Genomic DNA, 17,560 nt, shown 5'->3' with positions numbered 1-17,560 from the left:
TGTTTATCCCCCGTATGTTACATGTTGCACTAGATAAAATATCATCAGTCAGCCCCAGCCTGACAGTATTTTTCTCCTCATATGAGATAATCATTGTTTTACCAGCAAAAATTCCTCTTCAACCCCCTCAACTCCAAACAGCACCCCGCAAATTCCCAGCCACAGCAAGATGAATGTTTGCTTTTAATAATGGTCCCCGCTGTTCTGCCTGATAAAAGCGTCATCCGTCAAAGAAAAAAACAGAAATAGGGGAGAAAGGAAAAGAGAAAGAAAAAAGGGCCATACGCTATTGCAGGAGGCAGAGGGGAGACAGATGAGGCGGAGTACCCTCCATTAGCCCTGGCTAAATATTTACAGTCCAGCCAAAGGCCAGCAACAGGTGAGGGGCCGGAGGAGAGGAGGGAGAGCGTGGCCCCCAGACAAACAAAAAAAAAATAAAAAATTCCCAGCCAGCCGAGCGGTGGAAGGGGGTGGAGAGGAGGGAAGACTCGTGTTCACATCTGAGGGGGACTCGGAAACATTAGCCCAGTTGCCAAGCAACTGCAAAGGAGAGAGAGGGCTCTCAAATGTAAAAGTGTGTGTGTGTGCTGGGGTGAAGATGAGGGGAAAGCCGGGTGATGGGAGTGTAGTACTTATGACTTCAATGTATGGCGAACATCAGAGTGTGAGTTTGTTACAGTATCGATCCAAACTCTGTATCAGGCCAAAGACTCTTGAATGGGGACAAAGCACAGCACAAAACATAAATTAATGCAGTAAAATGTGGCTCAAAATAAAAAAATATAAATATAAAAAACACCCCTTTTTGAACAAAAAACACTAAACAATGTTTACTGTTTTAATGCAATTAACCAATTTTTGTAGTTTCTCCCTCTGAACCATCCACAGAGTCTAACTGAATCTTCCAGACATCCAGAGGGAGCCACACTTCCTCTGTGTAAGGCGTAACAGAGGCGAGCAAGAAACTAAATGGTCCACTGTAAACAATTAACGTTGATCCATTTTTACAGAGCTGTGCTACATATACATTACATTACATCTTTCAACTCAACTAGGTCACACCTTTGTCCTTTTGTTTAAAAAAAAAATCAGTGGAAATGACACTGGGGTATTTTCTCAGATGAATGCAAATAGATGTTGGGATTAAACGGTTGTAGCCTATGTCCATCAGTATGTCAGCAAGCTGTAACTATGTAGGAGTAAACAGCTGTAGCTCAGTGTTTGTGCAGTTAAAAAACAGGATTTAAATGAAGTACTTCAGTGAAAAAATAGCTAATTTTGAAGTTACATCTGTATCTGACAATACTCGAGATTTCATTATCAGTGCTGGAAAAGACTAAGTGGTACTATGCTATTTCTATTGTGTGTGTGTGTGTGTGTGTGTGTGTGTGTGTTAGTTGGAGATCCAAGCAGAGGCCAGTACAGAAAGAGTTGCCCTCGTTCCAGCTGAGCAGTGGAGGAGGCCAGTAGGGGTCAGGGCATTTCTAAACACCATCTTAAGCAGCTAAGTGAACTTGGCTGGCTCACTCAGGTTCTCGAGCCAAGGGGCTCAACAGGAACGAACAAATAACATTTGAACTAATTGCCTGTTATGGGCTCCTTTCGCTGCAGGCCTCCTTCGGGCTGAACAGGTTAATGTGCATCTCTATGGAGATTCGGCAAGTCCATGCCACCTCTCAATCAGGTAAACATAAGGACAAGATTTATAGAGCACCTCCATCCACTTTGCTCCTAATGAACTCTAGAAAACACTCCTCTTCCAACAAATTCAGCAACAAAAACAACCGTGTTCAAGCTATCTATCGATGAATAAATATTTTATTCTCAGAAATAATTACATTTATTTTTTAAAAAATAATTTCCAGGCAAAGAGAGAAAAACAAGGTTTAAAAGGCTTTAAAAAGGCTTTAAAATATTCGTCTAACCTTTCTGACCTGAATTATGGCTATTTACACACACAGGATTTCATTATATTGTAAGGTTAAATAAGAGGAAGAAGAGATCCATAGCAGTAAATACACAATTAAGCAAGCAAATTTTTTCCTGCCAATCCAAGGGATGAAAATAGCAAGCTTCCAGTTCTAAGCCTGCTTTTGTAAATTTTACATCACACTTGCCCCGAGTAAACATTTCCAAGAAGATAAAAACCGCTTGGTAAAATACCTGAACTTTCAAATCAGAATAAACAACAGATCTTCAAAAAATAACCAGAGAGATTTTAAAGCTTGAAGAAGTCAAAGTAATTAAAATTAATTAATTACTGACAATGCTGATTATCGACAGGTATTAAAGCATCAGTAACTAAAACACAGAACTGCGCTATACTGTCTAATGTGACAGTTCTGACAGCTTGCAATATGCTACAGGAAGTGTAGGGGGTGATACGGTCTGTGATGTAATAGTATAAAATAATTGTTGGAGCTTTTGCTACAACGCAAAGTTCGCAAACGGTGTAAATACATTTTATAAAAATGAAGACACAAGAGATCAACGACTTCAGAGAGAACATTTAAGCGTACCTGCTCCAGTGGGTGGAGAGCTGACAGTCATGCTCTGTAAGCTGCCATTCCTGAGCAGTGACGGGGATTTCTGGATGGCGATGCTGCTGGTTCCTGTTCCAACGGTTCCAACACTTGCGACATTTCCAATAGTGCTGCTGACAGCGCCGGGACGTCCGGTTACAGAGGAAGACGATGAGGAAGGTGAAGTGGAGGTGGGCAGGGCAGCTACATGTTCAGTGACCTCTGGAGTTTTATTCTCCTGAGTGGTGAAACAGGGGCCATAACGATTCCTCCAGTTCCCTCGTTTTTTCTTTTTCACGCCGTCCTCAGCGGTGGAAGACGACGATGCCACCGATGAAGATGATGACGAAGGCTGAGGGCGTTTGTATCCGGCCGCGGAAAGGCCCCCCACCTCCGGATGTGAGTTTTCAAAATGTTTTCCTGAGCCCGAGCTCTGAGAGAGGGGCATTAGTGAGCCGAACGTGTTTAACGTCACCATTCCATCTGAGGTGCCTCCCTCTGTCCCACCTTTCAGCAAACAGCGACCAAAAGTGGGTGGGGTATAGGAGTCTCCACTCCTTAGGCTGGACTCTGAAAAGCTGAGGAAGTCTGAGGTGGGCTGGACCACGGAGCTAGAACTGGACGCTGTTTTACTGCTTCCACTTCCCAACAGGAGACCTGAGAACAAGGTGAAAGAATAAAAGATAAATACAACCGTATTAAACACTAGCAATTGTCAAAATTATGCCCCGTCTCCTTTAAGCTTCTACCATAATAAACTAATAGATGTGGCTGATATGGCATAGTGATATCTCTATACACATTAAATAAGAGAGAGGGTAATGTGATATAGTGAAGACAGGTCACCCACAGCTGCACAGAGAGTAACACACAGCAGCTGGAGCCCTGATCTGGAAAAAGGCCAATAAGAAACCAACGCTACACAGCGGCTCTTTAAACATAGGCCTTGGAAACTTTAATCCATCTGCTTTAACACCTCGACACAAACCATTATCTCTGGACACAGCATGTGAGGGGCACTTAAATACACTGCTCTACATCAATCGATCAATAAAATTACAACCTGTCTTATCTGGTTTAAAATCAATACACACCTGTCTCGCGTAACAGAGAAAACACGTATAACAAAGCCTGTATAATTTATGTAATAAAAATATATTCTTTTAAATTTTCTAAAATTGTTTTACTATTTTTCACTTTAAATATTATTTTTTAAATTCCTAAATGGTTTAATTACATACCATCTTAGTCCAAAGAACAACATTTATCTCCAAAATATTAACTTTATTGGAAATGGGAAAATAAAACTTTAACGTTCAACAAAAGTCAATGTAAAAACACTTCCAAGTAATTTTGGAGCATTTCAATTGGTTCCTTCACCATGTTGCTGCTGTGTTCAAATAATTCAGAAAACTAAAAATCCACAAAAATGGAGATACATATCTTTACTTGGACAGTGACTACACACACAAACAAAAACATAAATAAAATGCTATGTGTAGCATGGAGCATCAAACCCAATAGAGGCCGTACCCTGCTGAAAGGGGCTGGTAGAAGATGGTACGGTGGAGGAGGTTGCGATGGTGACGACAGGCCCGTGAGGTTTCCCGCTGCTGGATTTACGGCCACGGGATGCGGAGCTGGAGCTGGAGTTGGAGCTGTGGCTGCTGGACTTTTTGTTCTTGCCCTCCGAGTTCTTGCTGTCAGTAGAGCCTCCGTCCTTGGAGCTGGCGCTGGAGTGAGAGGGCACTTCCTGGAAGTTTGCGTTGGTAAAGCGGCCTCCGCTGTCGTCCATCCGTTTCTGGGAAGAAGATATAGAGGACACACTGCCTGCACTGCTGCTGTTATAGCTCTGAGAGAGGGAGAGAGAGAGACAGACAAGTGTGAAGGCCTTTCTACAGAAATGATATAAAGTATTTCCTACAAAAAGGAGTTGTGAATTGTCTCCTTTAAAGAGTTAAACCACTTTCATGACAAATGAATATATCATTTTTATTAGCTTTATATATACACACACCAAATAGTTTTTAAATCCCCCATCTTCTTTTCCCCTTGTGCTCCACCCCACCATTCTCTCGTGCTTTATTTATTAACATATTTAAAAACAATGCAATCATTTCTGTATGGATATTCTATTTAGTTTGCTTTTATGCATGGCCAGGTTTTTCCATGTCCAGACCAACAGGCCCCAGATTTCACCTTTATTTTCAGCCAATCGTTTTCATTTCAGAGCCTCACTAATAAAACAAACGGGAGAAAAAACAGCAAGAAAAATAAAACCCCACCTTCTCTGAAGTGACCATCAGTGCTGGAACCAGTGAGGGAGAGAGGTCCAGAGACTTCTTGTGCTTTGGTTTGTGGCGGTCTCGTTCTTTATGTTTCTGCGGTGACATGAAAAAATTGAATGAGAAAGAAGTGTTAATAAATGGGCGTAAAACACATTTGGCTGTGTTTGAGCGAGAAGCTAAAACCGGCATAGATGTGAAGAGAAGGATCTACTGTAAACAATATTCTTCTAAAAACATGGAAGCAGTCAAGGGCCACAAAGAGAAGAGGAAGAAGCGCGAACAAGTCAATACCACGTGCATTCATGTGAGGCAGGGACATATCCTCACCTGCTCATCAATACTGGGTGGAGGGATACCTTTATTTAAAGGCCCAAAACCATCTTTAGATAACACACACACATATATCAGCCATAACTATACTCCACCTCATTTTTCTATAATCACTGTCCATTCTCGCAACTTCACTGATCATACAGGAGGTTATAGTCAGTAGGTTGCTCGGCATACTTTGCCACCCCCCCCCCCTCCAATTTGCTCCTGATTGGGCAGGAGCAGAGAGAACAGACAGTAAGTGTAAAAATAGGAGGTGGCATGTCTGTTTGGTGTAAGATATATTTAAATAAATAATACATATTACATTATAAAAATGGCTACATTTTCAAAACGTAACCTTCACGCTCCAGGCCATATTAAAAGCTTAAATAAAATCTTAGTTAATCCACTGTGGTTTTGATGTCAAAAGTAAATTTACCTTTTACAAATATATCTGGCAATTCAACCTGTGTTAACTTAGTTTTGATCATTTATGTCAAATTACAAGTTGAATATACTCTAAACATGGACACAGACATGTTTGGAAGATGTTGAAGTGCAATGTTTACTTCTCTGCTGTTATAAAAATAAAAATATTAAAATGTGCAGTAGGGGACAATTATAGTCCACACACTATAATAAATTCAGAAAAAAATAAATGATAACGCTGCACCACAGTTTGCAGGACTGTGTTATCTGCAGAGGACATGTACTTATTTAAATAATAATAATAATAAAAATTAAAATTATCAAAACAAGTCAAATGACCAAGAGAACACATTTTTGCCCAATACATGGCACAGACAAGTTAAAGAGTGGTTGGAAAATCATCAAGTCAAAAAGCCTGTCAAGAGACAGGACTGTTCATTATACAAAAAATATATATATTATTTTCAGAGTGGACCTCAGGTTCAAAGAATATCTGGAAAATGTAGGACAAGGGCGCTTTAATGTTGAGTGAAATAAATACCACAGTTCCTTCAGGGGGCGGAAGACCTGACCGTGAAGCCTAAAGATGGCCTGAAGCAGCTCAATTTACACCATATAACACCATATAGCTCCATTTTCACCCAAGAAAAGGGAGCGCAAACAAATTTACACCTCCACCTCCTGCTCTCGGATCCTAAATGAAGAACTGTGAAAATATGCAGCGATCCTGAACAGCTCAGAAAGCGTATTTACACATTCCCCACAGGACCCATGCGCACACAGCCGTCCTCTCCTCTCTTCTCCCTCCTTTCTCTTTTCCTCTCCTCACCTCATCCGAGCCACTCCTGTTACAACCGTGGATTAATCTGGAGGAATCGAGAAGGTGAGAATAGTTTATGCACCTCTCCTGAACAAGTGACGGCAACGTTTCAAGAAAACCCTCAAAAACCTCCTCATTCATTTAATTAAAAAAAAAAAAAAAAAAAGTAAAATATACAAGGCTCTAAAGATTCACTCTGTACAAATACAATCCTTTGCAAATAAAATCTACTTTACTGATAAAAAAAAAATTGTAATTCATACCCTGATGTTCACATCAATAAAAATCAAGGTCCTAAAATTTACTGAGAAGTGTATTATTCAGGTATTTCAAAAACTGTCCTAAAATCAAGCTTATGTTTACTGTAATATTGTATATAACTATACAGTTCTGTGTTGAATACACGTCAACTTTACTAGAGTTGTGGACCAAGCTGATATCTGACTTTTTTTAGGTTCACATACACAGATACACACATAAATCTGTAGAAAAAGGTGCTAAATCTGGGTTTTACAAGATAATATCTGAAAATGCAATAAAACGAACTTAATCTATATCATTTACTAAAGAGTTTTTTTTTAAATCACATCTACATATAAATATCAATTAATAAATAAAAATATCTGTTCAAACTACACAAATCTAAACCAAGCATTTCCCAAATTAATCGTGTACTCCATTTGTTAAGAATGATTAACTGGTTCTTAGGAGCTGAACACAGAGGAAAACCTAACTACTGTCGTTTATTCACATGAGAATTAAAAAAAAATAATAAATGTAGAATTTTAAGGAACCAAATCTAATGAATTTATAAATGTATAATTCTGGAAAAAATTAAATCAAGAGTGGACCCACAATAAATTATTTGAAAATTCCTAATAAAAATTATTAAAACAATAAAAATCAAATAAATAAATAAAATAAAAAAACATTTTCTGACTGAAATTAATTTAAGCCATTGGGTGGGTATGAACATGACCTGCCCATCATATGAAATAAAAAAAGTAGAGATCATTATTAATTCAGTTTAATAACTTCTTTACAAACACAGATAGACCTTTCAGGTATTTATCAGACAATTAAAAGGAAGCTTAAATTTCACTTCGATGAATGAACTTACTTACTGAACTAACACATTAACACAGTCTTTTTTCCCCTTTTCAGACACCAGACACATCTGCCAAGATTCACTCTAAACTAAAACATGTCCCCAAAGTGCTAAGATGGATATTTAGCTTGGAGGAACCGAGCACTCGGGGCAAACGTAATTACCATCATTTATCAAGGTTTATAACAGAGAGGATGGGACTCAGGAACTTCAGGGCTCTGTTCTTAATGTAGCCAAAGGCTTTACAAATTTAAACACTGTAAAGTGTGAAAAATTTCATCCACAATAGAGAAAAACAATAAGAGCACAAAAAAAACCCACACAAACAAGCCAAAAAATGATCAGAATTGTAAATATGCTGGGGTCGAGGCGGGTGACGGGAGGGGGGGCGTGGTTTATTCCCAGATGCCTCTCGGCCGCCTCTCACCGCACATCTGAACTGCCTGCAAATTGAGAAGCTTTTAGCCGCTATTGTTGTTTGGCCCCAGGGTTTGGAATTAGCTAGGTATACATCTGAGCCCCGCAACCTTTGACCTGGGGAATGTGGAGCAGAGGGGGAAGGGACGTCTTTGCTGATGCAAATCAGGATCCGCAACAAAAGCTGAGTCCAGAGTCCGGTGCTCTCCGCGACAAGCAGCTTAACGACACCGCTCCACACTCTACACCAGTACATAAAGGGTCAAATATTACCACAAACCAAAGAACAACTAGTCTGGAGTGGTCAGTCATATTAACATACAGCCAGACATTTTCATGACATGTTTCCAAACAGCCCTTAAAAACAATGAATACAGTCCTAAATATTTAATGTTTATATAAAAGAAATTTGTTTAACCTAACACTTCACATAAATCTAAACAGCTAATGCTGCTCTCTGCAATGAAGCCTGGAATAAGTAAACGAAAGCCAGAATTTATTAAGAAACACATAATTACAATACGAATAAATCACACAGATCCTGCCCACAGCTAATAGACACTATCTGAAAATTATTCCCCATTATATTACGACACAAAATCAAGACTGTGGTGTTTTCAAAATGTCTTTGCTGGTCATAAACCCCGGAGGTGGTCAACCGTATTAACATAAGTCAATATACATGATATGGGCAAGAGACACATTGCTAAATAAAAAGTTAGAACATACACTAATTCTTCTCTGAAACATTAATTATTAGTCAATATCCACAGAGAACTGTGTCATGACAATAATAAATGTAGACTGATCTTAAATTTTCAACAACAAACAATACGCCAGGCACAATGCCTTCAAAAACTACCACCACAACAATTTAGATTTAACATAAACACACTGCAATGCTTGTAAATCTTAACAGAAATAATAAGCAGTGTGTTGGTGTTTATACGATAATCGTAGTTTAAAAGAGTGCAACATTCAAATCGCAAGAGCTACAATGAGTTTAAATTCTAGCCTGCAGTATTAACAACAAAAATTTCAGTTTTAAAAGAGGACACTTTGCTTCTATTACAGAGTTGGACAAATCAAAAGCAGCCGGACACTGCACTGTGGAGATGTGGACAACCACAACTGATCGTGTAGCGCTCTACATTCAGAGCTCAGAATTAGAGCCAGATCTTCTTGATCTTGGTACACACTCAGGCTTTGACCCTCATTTACAGAAAATAAAAGCAAAGTAATCAAAACCAGTTAAAAAAATGTTCCCCATAATCTCCAGCCCTGGTAGTAACACACCTTAGTGGACAATATATATAAAATGCTCAGAATACCACATTATCACGATAATATAGTTTCTGGTTTCTGTAATATTGATCTTTTTTTCTGTGCAAATTAGAGCTTAGAGCCTCTAACTTTAAAATGCATTTATGTGGTTAGAAAATTACTAACACTGTATGAGTCGGCCTTCATAATTTTATGATTCCAGTTTTATGATTAAGACGTTATAAATCACAATAACTTGTATAACTTTAATACTTAAATAATATTCCTTTGGCTCAAATATGTCCATGTGAGTTGGGCACCTCTACATATATAATCATATAAATATCATTATTATAATTATGTGATTTATAACTTCTGAATCTTAAAAACTGCAATTATAAAATTATGAACACACACACCCACACACACACATTTCTAAGAAATGATATGCTTTTCTTAATTTGAATAAAAAGAACGTCCACGTGACTAAAGATCAAATGTGGTTTATAATCCATGACCAGTGAAAGGCAGAATATGGTCAATGACGAATGAGGTTGGATAGATGTGATATGCTCTTCCACACATTCCACACTATGAGGACTGCTTCATAATGTCTCTATGGAGGTGAGGAAAGGGGTCGTTTGCATGTATTAGTGGAAAACAAATGAGTATTAGCGAATTTAATTAGGACAGAAGTCAGAAGGTGACTCAGGGTTGATGTTGTTACATGTTCTGTTCAAACACAACTGTGCTGAAAATCGGCAGAACGAATGATCACGGAACCTATAAATATTGATTAAATACATTTGCCATGTTAACAAGCACGACGATTAATTTGAGTGAATTAATCTCTCTGTAATGGCTGGTTCCTGTTATGAGAAACCCTAGTCTTCTTTTAAAAAACATTTAAAGGAAAATGAAAAATCGAAAGGAAGAAAAAAAAAAAAAATAAATAATAATAAAAAACCCTCTCAAAACATTTCCAGTTAAGAAACGAGGGCTACAGACTCCAAGCAAAGTGACCGAGATTCGTTTAATGTATGTACAAGTAATCAAACCTATGTTTGTGTGTATTTTTTTTTTGTTTACCTCATAGGCTAAATGTCAAAGGAAGGGCATATCACTCACACATGGCACGAAGGAAGGTAGATGTGGAAGCTGCCTTACCTTCTTCTCCTTGTCATGGTGTTTATCCAAAGAGTGACAGGAAGAATCACTTAAGCTTTGAGCCCTACTACCTCGGCCTTTGCTCCTTCTCTAAAAGGTGAAAGAGGAACTTCGAGTTACTATTTAAAATATGTCCAGTTATTTCTTTCTGATAAAAAAAAAGACAAAAAGGCCTTTTCTGAGACATATTAATAAAAAAATTTATAATTATATATATATATCACATGTCAAAAAAAGGATGTGCTATATTTAGAGATCAAACATCATAACTACACAAAAAAAAAGCCACTATTTGTCAGAGCATATGTAAATATTTAAAATCAGATTCTGTGATGTTTTCTGTTACAAAGTGCTTTTCTCCTACATCCGCCAGTGAATGTTTACAAATAATGTGGCTGTCAAGGAGAAAAAAAAAAATAAATAAATAACATGCTGTGATTTGCATATTCGCATATTATCAAACCTCTTGGCTGCCAATGCTCGCACAGGCCATGAATCAAAGCCACAACAGTTTTCCTTGAACTGTATTTATCTACATACCCTCCCTCACCAAACTGTCAGAAAACACAAAACACAAGAGGATGGCGGCTGTCTGCAAACGGTCTGAATGTTGACTAATGGCACAGATCAACAGGAAATTAATAGTAGTAGGCGATACTGTAAAACGCTTGCATTATTATAATGAGTCAATGCAAAACAATATGAACAACATCCACCCATCTATTTACATCAGAGAGATGTTAAATTAGACAGATCAATGAAAACTGTGGTATATGAGGAGGATGGTATTCGCTGATGAAACACCTTTTTAAAAAGGCCAAATAACACTTTCCTGAAAATGGAGGATATGAAAATATAAAAACAATGCCAATGGATTGTAGCAGAACATTAAAATACTAAATTATCTATATAGGCAGTGAAAGTTTGAATATACATAACGACAGCTCTTTGAAATACAAGAAAACATATAAACTTAATTTTTATTAATGAAATTATTGCATGATTAATCAAGTAAAAAGGGGTTTCCTAAAGGTTTCAAACAAGAAAAACAGCTGAATGCAAAGCGGTGCAAAAATTATATAATAATTTAGTGGAAAAAAGATGAACCTTCAGTATTTAATATAAATATATATAACCAGGCAAAACAGAAAAGCCTAACATGTTTACTGTAGGAGAGAGCAGTGGGAACATTTTCAACATACATTAATATCATGAAAACTGCCAAAAACATCCCTGCTAAATTCACTGAAAATCTTCACTGTTTAATGTGTACATCAGTTGTAATCGATTAATCGTGGCACCACTACGATGTAGGGTGATTTCTCTGATAAAAGTCTAAGATTTAGGCCTAGATGTAAGCAAGTGAAATGTGCGTAGAGGGTACAAGATCCATGGTAAACAATAGAAGTGTTTGTAGTTGTGCTTATTCGATACAGAAAGGTCTTTGTGTAGCAGCAGGTCGCTGAAACAAAGGCCAACACGAAGAAGTCAGGGGTGAGCAGAATGCTATAGATCTGTTCATGCAAGAAAGTCCGTTACTGACTCACAAACATCTGCAGAAAAATTGCGGCATTCACCAGCAGTAACAGACTTCATTTCTGGGTTCATTGGCACTGAAACAGGGCTTCGCAGATCTGCCGATTCTTCATAATTAATAACGGAGGTAAAATCACCAGCTTCACGACTACACTTTACATTTTCCCTCTTACCTCCCACAGTTCAACAGTTACACCCAGAGTAACACTGAACTCAGTGTGAGTGCAGTCAGTATGAGTGCAGTGCACTAACACTAGCAGTACAAACATTATGATTCAAGTTTGAAAGATTGAAACAATGTGAAATGAAATGCTATTTGAAATTGCTTCTCTACATTACTACATGATTAAAACGCAATGTCTTAAAAAACAAATAAGACCAAACCTGAAAATATGATTCACTTCACTAAGATGAACCCTCATATCTTGAGAAATGTTGAAAATTTTGTTTTACAGAAAAGCTTAAAAAATGTGAAATTATTTGCCAGAAACTATTTTGATACACTAATACACAAACAGACACACACATATATATTGCCAGAAACTATTTTGACACAATAATACACACACATATATCTATGTATTTATTTACTTTTACACATACACACAGAGAGTGCGCTACCCCTCCATCCCCACTACCCATTATGAAGCCTTTAGCTCCACCCCCAGCCTCCATCACTATACCAAAACCTGTGGAGGACTGCAGTCATTGCCATTGTTAGGAAGGGCTAACGCACACGCGCGTGCACACACACACAAATCTGTGAAGCAGCAGGGGGCTACAGCCCTAAAGCTCACTGCAGCTCAGAAGCTGTAGGGTGTACGCCCCCCCCCCTCTCTCTCTCACACACACACGCATTTCATTCGAGGTCAAGACAGAGTCTTATATAAGCTTTAATAAGCACATATATGTATACAATGTCTCATGTAGAACACACTTTCTCATGTGAATTAATTTTTTCTGAACTTTTTCAAGTTTTATTGCATGAATACTGCATTTAAAAAAACACCACCACAAAAAAAGGCTTAAAACTGTTTAAAATAATGCTTTTTAAATCCACAAGTACCTTCTGCAAAAACACAGCATTAAACAGTCAAGGCACTTTAGTCACACATTGACACTCACACAGACACTTGCACATGCTCACATACACACAAGCTCACACACATTGAGTGATGCAGCAGACACCCGAAGGTCCAACCATGTCCAGCAATAAAGGGTGTTGAGAGCAGGAGAACGATAGAGGAAATTGATGGAGGACACTGACGAAAGACGGCGCTACAGAAAAGATAAGAGGAGGATAGTGAGACGAGCAGAACATAAAGGAGAGAGCATTCGAGAAGAAGAGAGATTAAGTGACCGATGGAGGAGATGTGAGGTGGCCAGGAGAAGGAGGTGAGAGGCAGAAGAGAACAGGAGTGATGGAGGAGAGGAGTGTAAAGAAGAGTGTGACAGAGGAGGGCAGAGTGAAAAGATGTATAGTGGGAGAATGAGAAAGGAGGAAAGAGAGAAGACAACAAGAGAGTTGGAAAGAGAAGGAGAGAGGGAAAGTGATGATGGAGAAAAGACAGAGAGCTTTGTGTGTGTGTGTGTGTGTGTGTGTGTGTGTGTGTAAAACACAAAAATAATGCCAAAGCTCAGATTACAGCAGCTGTAATGAAAGGAAAAAGTTATTCCTCTATCCAGTTTAATTTACTGTGTATAGGCCTCAGAGATCCACACTCCTTTAAAGAGCCACATTACTCTCTACCTGAGAGAAGACAACAGGAAGTCAAAATAAGTTTAAGGCACATTGGCTAAAGTGCTGTAAGTAAACCAGTACCTTCCTGTAAATTATGCACCAGGTGTAATCACAATTCCAGTTCAAATAGCAAAAAACCATATGTTACATGTTCATATATATTATAAACCTCATAAGAAACTAATAAATAGTGTCACTGAATAAAGACATCACTGAATCAAACTAGATTTAAATAAATAAACCCAACAACTGACCACAGTAGGCCAATGGAAGCATCCTTCATCCTCAGTTCTTTAAAGTTTTGTGCTCACCTCACCTATCACAAAAACACAAAAAAAGCTCAGACAATCGCTCTAGAAAAGCAGACACTCACCAGTTTGCTGTAGTGGTATTTGCAGTATCCACAGTATTTCACGTTATCAGCGTCCGAGCCTTGTTCTTCACAGAGCAATCCAGCAAACTGAGCACTGTGGGTCAAGAGGTGAAGAGAGGACCCTTATTTTGGAAAGAAATTAATCTCCAGGAGGATTCGGATGTGAGCTCAGTTTATGAATAATAATAAAACATTAAAATTAATTATTTTTCCTAAAAATAAATAAATAAATCACATCACAAACAAAAAACAAAAACACTGGTCAGTATCAAACAAATAAATTTTTTTATTTAATGTTTGAATGTCAGCTTCAGTCATGAATTTTACTGTTTAATTCATTTATTTTTTGCTTGGAGTTCTCCTCATATAAAAATCGTTGATTTTGTCATGTGATTTACTTTAAGCCCCAAAATAATTCTTTAAAATATTTTCCCCATTTATTCATCTTTTGTTACAGTAACAAAATCTCTTATTAAAACATATATATTAACTGTTTAGGTATAAAAACATTTTTAAAAAGAATTTTGGTTATTGCCAAAAAAATAACATTAATCCAGAATAGCTCTAATCTCACTCTTTTACTATAAAACCTATTTAACAATATAATATAAAACAATACAAAAAATGTTCAATTAACTTTCAAAAAAAGTCCCTCTCAACATGGCTATAAACATATAAACTGTATTTTAATACTAAACATTAAGCAGTGCTATATTCACTATGTATTTAGATAGTAATGCAGTTTCAATGCTCTTAAATGTCCAAAGCTGTTCATTCCCTGAACTGTGAGGGTGGGTCAGATCACAGAATAACTGACAGCAGTAGCATCATGGCCATGTATACAATCCGGTGTCAGTAGTGTATCTAGGTCTCTGTTAGGAAATAACTATGAAAATATATAGATAAGCGTTTTAACTCACCATGTGACGTGGAAGGCTTGGCGGCAGCCGTGTTTGTTGCAGGCCATGCAGGCTCCGGTGGCTGCTTTGCTCTCGCGGCCTTGTTCCTCACAAATGTAGCACGTCTACAAAACACAGAAACAAATAAACTGAGTAGAGGAAGACACGCCACCTGTACTTACGTTTCACAGCAGTGAAAATCCTCAGATATTTAATATATACAGCAGCAGGTATGGCTAGTTTAATCTCTTTCCACTGGCAAGTGGACTAGCATCTCTCTGGTACCTTGATTACCAGGCGAATAATAACTGCGCCTTCTTCAATCGGCTCCCAGTGAAGACTCAATTACAGATCATTTTATCCCAGACTGAATACTCAGCTATTTCAAGCATGAGATTAAACTCAGCTGCTTGGTTTTCTGCCACATCAGACACACTGCCACAAGTCACTGATTCATATCTGTTTCATTAAATTACACTGCAAGAAAATCTACAGAAAAACAACAAACAATTTTGCTTTTTTTCAAATGTGATTAAGTAAAGCATGACACCACATCTTAATCGTGGTGAAGGGTGTGTAGCTTCCTGTTTCCAGCTGCAGACCTCCAGCAAAGGTCTTAACACCCATGTTCAGCATATTTCTCTCAAAAACAATGCAACAAGTGATAAAACATATGATACCTTCACTTAAATTCCCATCAATATAACACTGTCGCTTGTCTGCCCAGAGACTCAAGAAACAACATTAATTAGGAAGGAAACAAAAGAAGACAATACAACATCAAGTGAAAACAAACTCAGGTTTTCTCAAGTCAGTTTTCTGTGTGCTGCCTTTGTCGAACAAAATGAGCCGTTCTGATTCCGCTCTGCTTTCGATGTCAGGTATAGAGACTTTATTATTGCCACACCCCGTTGTCTGAATCGCAGCGCTGGACCCACATTTATATGAGAGCGCAAAGATGAGGTTAAGCGCAGCTGAACAGACAATGAGCATGGAGAAATAAGAGCACTGAGTAAAAACAGAGAAAACAAGAACGCTAAGACGCAAGAACATGGGTGTTTTGTCCGTCATTTCCATCTTGATTTTCACTGTTACGCTGATGACACACAGATTTACCTCCGGACCAATTCTTTCAACAACCCACCACTCTCCAAATTGGAACTATGTCTCTCAAAAATCAGGCACTGGATGACTCAAAATTCACTGATGCTTAATAGTAATAAAACTGACCTAATCCTCATTGGCTCCAAATCTACCCTCAATAAAAATGGCTCCCACACACTCTCAATAGATGATGTCACCCTGTCCCCCTCCACTGTGGTCCGAAATCTTGGTGTCACCCTTGACTCTACGCTCACGATTCATTCCCATGTTAGTTCCGTCATAAAAACCTCATTCTTCCACCTTCGCAACATTGCTAAAATCCGTCCTTCTCTTTCCCAGTCTGCCTCTGAACGCCTCATCCATGCATTCATCTCCAGACGTCTTGACTATTGTAACTCTCTTCTTCCTGGCATTAGCTCCTCACTACTACATAAACTCCAAATGGTCCAGAACTCTGCTGCCTGTCTCCTCACCCACACCCGGTCCCACCACCACATCACCCCAGTTCTCCACAACCTCCACTGGCTTCCTGTTAAATATCGTATTCAGTTCAAAATCCTCCTTCTCACCTACAAAGCTCTCAATAACCAAGCTCCCTCTTACTTATTGGACCTTCTTCAACCATACACACCTAATCGCATTCTCAGATCTTCCTCAGCTGGTTTACTCACCATTCCCCCTTCTAAGCTGTGTAGTCTTGGAGATCGAGCCTTCTCCAGACATGCCCCCCGCCTCTGCAACTCCCTTCCTCCAGAAATTCAACAGTCAACATCTCTATCGCTATTTAAATCCAAACTTAAAACACACCTGTTTGCGGCTGCATTTAATCCCTCTGTTTCTGATTAGCCCTTGTTTGTTTTTACCCTTGTTCCTGTTTTGTATCATTGTATGTTATGTAGTGTTATGGATGTGATTGTCTTTATGTGTTCATCTGACTGTAACAGCGTCTTTGGGTTACTGAAAAGCGCTTTAAAAATTCCATTTATTATTATTATTATTAAGACGAAACGGCTAAAAACCACAGCTTCTGCTCCTCGCTCCTCACTGCTGTGCGCTCAGGGTCGGGGTGAACAGTGAGCGGCTCATTATAATTTAAAGGAACAGGCGCTGAAAGTTGGCGTTCTGAACAGGGCTGTTTGGACAGGGGGAGAATTCAGCTCTGGGGCTTGTGGGTTTTTGACTAAAGCATGTTACAGACATTGAACACAGAACTTACCTTATTGTAACGTTCATGAGGGACAGACTGTAAAACGATGGGCTCCATGGTGGCAACATTCGCAAACTCCACCTCTGGGATGTAGAGGGCACAAACCACATGGGCCCAACCTTAAAAAAAAAAAAGACAGACATAAGGTAAGATCTGCTAGTCTACTTACTTCAAAAACTAAACACTCTCAAAAGCAAAATATCAATGCAATTAAAAATCTTTAACATAGACGTTATATTTTTGCCATATCTTCCACGCTGGAGCTGATTTTCCTCATAGAATGATAAAATTTACTTCTGTGCACTGAAACATATTGTTTTCAATCAAATGAGCGAGACAGACTGCGATATTTGCTGCACACTGCAGCAAAGGCT

The 17,560-nt window shown here is 38.5% G+C and overlaps 1 protein-coding gene across 5 annotated transcripts in view; it reads right to left on the bottom strand.

The window, feature by feature from the left end:
• mllt10 (MLLT10 histone lysine methyltransferase DOT1L cofactor) overlaps positions 1-17,560 on the bottom strand; it is a 62,012-nt gene that overhangs the window by 27,333 nt on the left and 17,119 nt on the right. For 4 of the 5 annotated variants that reach the window (XM_066659994.1, XM_066660076.1, XM_066660245.1 and 1 more), the window contains 7 exons: positions 17,196-17,305; positions 14,897-15,000; positions 13,977-14,070; positions 10,327-10,416; positions 4,808-4,903; positions 4,056-4,374; positions 2,520-3,179 (listed from right to left, as the gene is read on the bottom strand). In XM_066659994.1, the coding sequence (XP_066516091.1) occupies positions 2,520-3,179; positions 4,056-4,374; positions 4,808-4,903; positions 10,327-10,416; positions 13,977-14,070; positions 14,897-15,000; positions 17,196-17,305 (1,473 nt within the window). The remainder of the gene's footprint in view (positions 1-2,519; positions 3,180-4,055; positions 4,375-4,807; positions 4,904-10,326; positions 10,417-13,976; positions 14,071-14,896; positions 15,001-17,195; positions 17,306-17,560) is intronic. The other variant, XM_066660159.1, reaches the window with a different exon arrangement.

This window comes from Hoplias malabaricus, chromosome 1, assembly GCF_029633855.1.
Source record: "Hoplias malabaricus isolate fHopMal1 chromosome 1, fHopMal1.hap1, whole genome shotgun sequence".
Classification (NCBI taxonomy): domain Eukaryota; kingdom Metazoa; phylum Chordata; class Actinopteri; order Characiformes; family Erythrinidae; genus Hoplias; species Hoplias malabaricus.
This window is presented reverse-complemented; position numbering and strand designations above follow the sequence as displayed.